The following is a 5,420-nucleotide window of genomic DNA, read 5'->3' on the forward strand; positions in this document are numbered from 1 at the left end:
TTGGCTGTGTGTTGCATGATCGCAGCTGTGATTTTGGACCGTCTGATGTCTTTGTGTGTCACCGTCACTGTCCTCCAGTGTGAAGGACGTACAGTGGTGAGACTGAAACATCTGTGAGTTCACCAGCAGAGCTCGTATGACACACACACACACACACACACACACACACACACAGGGCGCTGCCTAATGTGTGTGATCAGATGTGTGTCTGACAGCCAGAGTGGACACCTGCTGGCACTGACGCACGGCTGCAGGCGCTGTTTGGACATTTTTGGAAACGATGCAAATGACTTTGATGAGAGTGTGTGAGGTGAAAGTGTGCGACTGACTAACTGACTGTGGCTGATGAAGATGTCGACATTCAGACAAACCTGTGTGTGGTTCATTGCAGAGCTCCCCTGACAGTGCAGCTGTAACTTTATTGATCTGAACTTTAGATTCACTGATTCACTGTTATTTCTTTGTCCTCAGCTGTCGGACGAGCAACAGGAAGAGCCTGATTGTGACATCGAGCACCTCCCCCACTCTGCCACGACCTCACTCACCTCTGCATGGACACACAGGTAAATCACACACATCCAGAGACACATCACCGTCCTCAGGCTTCATCGTCAGCATCGCCAGAATTGATTGAATAAGTTATTATTTGTTTGATTTGCTCGTCGTCTGCTGGAAGGTGTGTGTAGTAACAGCAGGTGAGGTGTGTTACATGGCGCCGTGTTGTTTACTATCACACACCAACAAAGCTCAATTAACACCTCGGACTGCACACGGAGCGCAGCACAGCCAGATATTTGATTGCACGGATTAATGCACAGCGCACTCATACAGTCGGCTGCTGCCTGCAGATTGTCCACATTTTAAAACAGGACATTCAGGATAAAATATATAATAGATATATATAATATAATGTGTTTTCATTACTGTATTATCACCTGAGAATAAGAATGGGTCGGTTTTTATGGTCCATGTTTCTACAGACACAATTTGTCTCTGCAGCACTAAATTACTTCATTATTATTCTGTTTGTGACACATTTGACCTTTATTAAAAAAAAAAGGCTGCTTCTTGGATTTGCATATTACATTTTAATAATATTGCGATTAATTGTGCAGCCCCACTCACACGTTTATTTTTCAGCTGTGAAAGATCCCACTCAGTACATATCCTTGTTACAGACTGAATTTAATAGACCCTTATCAAAAATGCTTGTTTTTTTAATCTGATCATGTAAAAATTAATATAAATGTAAACTATAAATGACTTATCGTATTGATATCAAGTAACAGAAGAGATGTACTGGTTAAGATCTAACTGATGTTTCCCAGTTGTCCAAATGAGTCAAAAGTTACATGATTTCTGCACAAATACACAAAATTATTAGAATTTTCCATATCTGACTAAATGTTAAGGACAAAACTGATGTTTGCTGCATTTTTCTTTTCATGGGTTTTAAACTGTTGGTCTCACAAAAGAAGCTATTTGAAGAGGCAGTTTTAAAGTGTTTGTACAGTTTCTAAATAATTAACAACAAAAAATCAACAAGTGATTTAAAAAGTTATTGATCATTTCAGCTCTGATATAATAACAACTTACTCTTTTTAAATCTTCTGAGGTAAAGCAGCCGTCACACACACACACACACACACACACACACACACACTCTATTGGATTTTATTGCACTCATTTGGTGTGTGTGCTCCAGCAGTGTGTGTGTGTGTGGTGTGAGTGTGTGATGTGTTGACAGCATGAAATGTGCGCTGACAGGGATGTTTTGTCGAACAAAGTTTGCAACCAGCGTGTAAGGACAAGCACAGACAAACGCCCCCCAATCCCACCCACCAGCACCCTCCCACATTCCAACACCCCACCCTCCACCCAACCACCCTTCAAATGTACCGAGAGAGCAGAGATGAAAGAGACTGAATATACGTGATATTGAATTGATGGGCTGACTGAGGGGAGCAAGCGACAGCAGTCCGAAATATAGATCAGAGGGACGATAGAAATGTTGGTGACAGAGAGGTGAACGGGAGGAGAGAGAGACCGGCGGGATGGATATATGAAAGATGGAAAGACGACCAAAATATCCGACAATCTGTAATATCTGACTGCAGACAGACAGAGAGAGAACACGAGAGAGAGAGAGAGAGAGAGAGAGAGACACGACAGAGAGAGAGAGAGACAGAAGAGAGACAGAGAGAGAGCAGAGAGAGAGAGACCAGAGCAGGAGGGAGACGAGAGAGAGAAGAACCAACAGAGAGAGAGAGACAGAGAGAGAGACAGAGAGCAGAGAGAGAGAGAAACACGAAGAGACGACAGCACGAAGAGGAGAGAGAGAGAGACACCAGGAGCAGAGAGAGAAGAGAGCAGAAGAGAGAGAGAGAGAGACACAGAGGAGAGAGAGAGAGAGAGAGAGAGAGAGAGACACAGAGAGAGAACACAGAGAGAGAGAGAGAGACAGAGAGAGAGAGAGAGACGAGAGAGAGAGCAGAGAGAGAGAGACAGAGAGAGAGAGAGACAGAGGAGAGGACAGAGAGAGACAAAAGAGGAGAGAGAGAGACAGAGGCAGAGAGGCAGCTCCTCCATTAACCACTCGGCACGGTGTGTGTCTTGTGCTCAGCTGACAGACAAAGTCGCACAACATCTCGAGTTTCCTGCTCTGGAAATAAATGGACACCGGCCAACCATGTCAGTCACAGCGCCCACACACACACACAGACACACCACACACACACACCAACACACACCACACAAACACCACACACACACACACACACAGACACACACACACACTTTGTTGACAATGGATTTCTTCCAGAAAGTCCTTGTGACCTCTTAAACGAATACGAGTACGATGTACAACACCAAAAAATAAATTAAACTTGCAAACCACCGGTGTCAAATCTCGCTGTCATTCTCAAACCCCCATCAATAATGCTTAAATAATCTTTCTCCTTACAAGCAAAATAAGAATCCTTGTCTTAGACTCCTCCCTGCCAACTTCAAGCTAAAAATACTGGGAACACTGATCTTAATCCTTTCAAATCTTTATCTGCGGAAATGAACCTATCTTAAAACACACAAGCGGGACCCCCCGGGGGACCTACAGGGATTTTTCCACGGGTGGCCAGAGGGTGGCAGCGAATATCTGCTGATTCAATCTTCAAACAATCACATTTAATTAATATTTGGTTTTGGAAAGACCCCAAAATGGAAGATATTTAAACCTTGAAAATCCCTAAAGGTGGCCCATTAGATATCCTCGTAGATTGTTTCAAATCTTTCAACATTTACCTGTTTTTATTAACTTAACCCCAATCATTAGTGCCATAACAGAATCGTTACCGGTGTTTCAAAATACACTTTTAAATTAATGGTGTTAAATCTTGAACAGCCAAAAACTGGGTTGGCGCCAAAGACTACTTTGATAGCCACCCCTCCTCGAATCTGCCTGAACTATTAACTAAAACTGCTCCGCCTGCGTCTCAACCAGGCATCTGGTAATGTCAGATAGAACCAGATCACAAAGTGCTGTTTGTGAACAGACTTTGAAGGGAGAGAAACCAGTCCCAACCCAACAGAATCATGGATCCATAAAATCTGATAGGCCATGGTTTGACAGGGGGGGGCGGAGAGTTTGGTGGCGTTGAGCTGGACGGACTGCACTGAGAATAAAGCTCTGTCAATCACAAGGCTAGCCCGCGGCCCCCTAAAACGCATCATTACTGGTCTGGTTTGCACTCTAAATGGGACCATCAGTCTACTACAGTGAAGCATTCAAATCGCTGGTATGGAAGCAAGAACTGAACTTAGAGAACCTGAGAACCCAAAGAAAACTCATCAGGAAACTGTTTACTGAGCTTCATAAATCAACTGCGAGGAGTCGACTCATTTCTCCATAAGACTGAATGGTATCTGTGTGTTATTGCAACCAGTGGAGCTCCCCCTGCTGGCCGTTACATAGACTGCAGGTTTAAGACGCTTCCTCTCTCTCCATCCCTCCATCCCTTCCTCCTCCGTCCTGCCACCAGACTGCTGTGGCAGCTGTGTTGCCATGGTAACGCTGCCTGCAGTCAACCCTTTCTCTCTTTGTGTCGCAGACCCTGCCAAGGAAATAAATACTGCTAATTAAATATCACTAATTAATGTTGCTGTTTTTCATTTTTCACTCCTGTTCCTTCAAACACACACACACACACACACACACACACACAGAGAGAGCAAAATACTGTTGTTGTTTTTTTTTAAAGCTTTGTTCTTTTTGGGTTTGAATGTTTAAATAAAGTTTTCAGCCTGTTTGATTTTACCTTCACAGTCTGATCCAAGGCTGAGATATCTCACTGTTGGCTGGTACTTAACTGATTAATATGCGCCACTGGAGGCCATTAAACCTTTCCCTTCACACCCGGAGACCATCTTTATACACGTGATGATTGCCTTTTCTTTTTCTTCCTCTTCTCTCTATGTCCCGCTCTGGCCCTAATCACAAATTCCATCATGGTTTCAATCATGTGGCCATTTACTGCTAATCAAATGGAGATTCCTTTAAACTCTAATATCCTGAGGGGCTGATGAGGACCAGTCCTCTCCAAAAAAAATGACTTTTATTAAATGTTGAAAGTCTGCATAAATCCCTCGTTTCCTCTCTCAACCCTCCTTTTTTTCCTCCCTCGCTCGTCATCTCCATAACAGCCACTTAAATTGTCTCCCTTCTTACCTTTTCGTACGTTTTTTCTCCTCGTTCAACGTCTTCCCTCTCTTTCTTCCTCTCCACCCACCCTGAACCGGCCTCCCTTCCCTCCCGGCTGACAGCGAGCGATTTGGGCAAAGGGCAGCCGATGATTGGCAGCTCTGTGTGCTCTGACTTCTGATGAATCCTGTCAAACAATCCGCCACTCGCCTTTGTAATTGTAATGAAGGACAGAAAGAAAGACAGCGGGGGATCCAAGCGTTTCTTTTATTCAGTTTCTTGTCACACACTCTTGAGGAAGTTTTTTTCTTTCCGCCCCCCTCCCCAATTATAGCTGTATTTTGTTACCCCAACCGCTCTCTCCCTGGAGAGGCAGCGGGGGAGCGAGACCGGGAGGCACAAAGCAGATATTACATTTGCATGTATCTCACACGCTGGTATATCTCTTGGTTTTTTGCTAAAGTAGGTCACTGTTACTGCAGTTTGCGGCACAAAATCTTCTAAAAAATGTGACAGCGAGGCAGCTCCTGTACCTGTTGTGACGAGACCGCCTACCAGGTGCCCTCAGCTGTAATTTACATTTCACTTGGCTTCACTGTTCAAAATACAGACAAGACATGAAGTGGGAAGTATTATTCAAATGGATTTTAAGAGTGATTTCATTTTTCTCCATAACCCGGCGGTTCCCAACCTGGGTGTAAAACATACACAGTAGACCTATATCTCA

The 5,420-nt window shown here is 44.1% G+C and overlaps 1 protein-coding gene across 1 annotated transcript in view; it reads left to right on the top strand.

Moving 5' to 3' along the window:
- Positions 1-471: 471 nt before the first annotated feature.
- Positions 472-5,420, top strand: part of mast2 (microtubule associated serine/threonine kinase 2) — a gene marked incomplete at its 5' end in the record, with an annotated part of 41,686 nt that continues 36,737 nt past the window's right edge. Inside the window, 1 exon segment of the mRNA XM_035653533.1 lies at positions 472-563. Coding sequence (XP_035509426.1) covers positions 472-563 — 92 coding nt within the window.

The sequence above is a fragment of the Morone saxatilis genome, unplaced genomic scaffold, assembly GCF_004916995.1.
Source record: "Morone saxatilis isolate NCDOM2014 unplaced genomic scaffold, NCSU_SB_2.0 Contig12, whole genome shotgun sequence".
Classification (NCBI taxonomy): Eukaryota; Metazoa; Chordata; class Actinopteri; family Moronidae; genus Morone; species Morone saxatilis.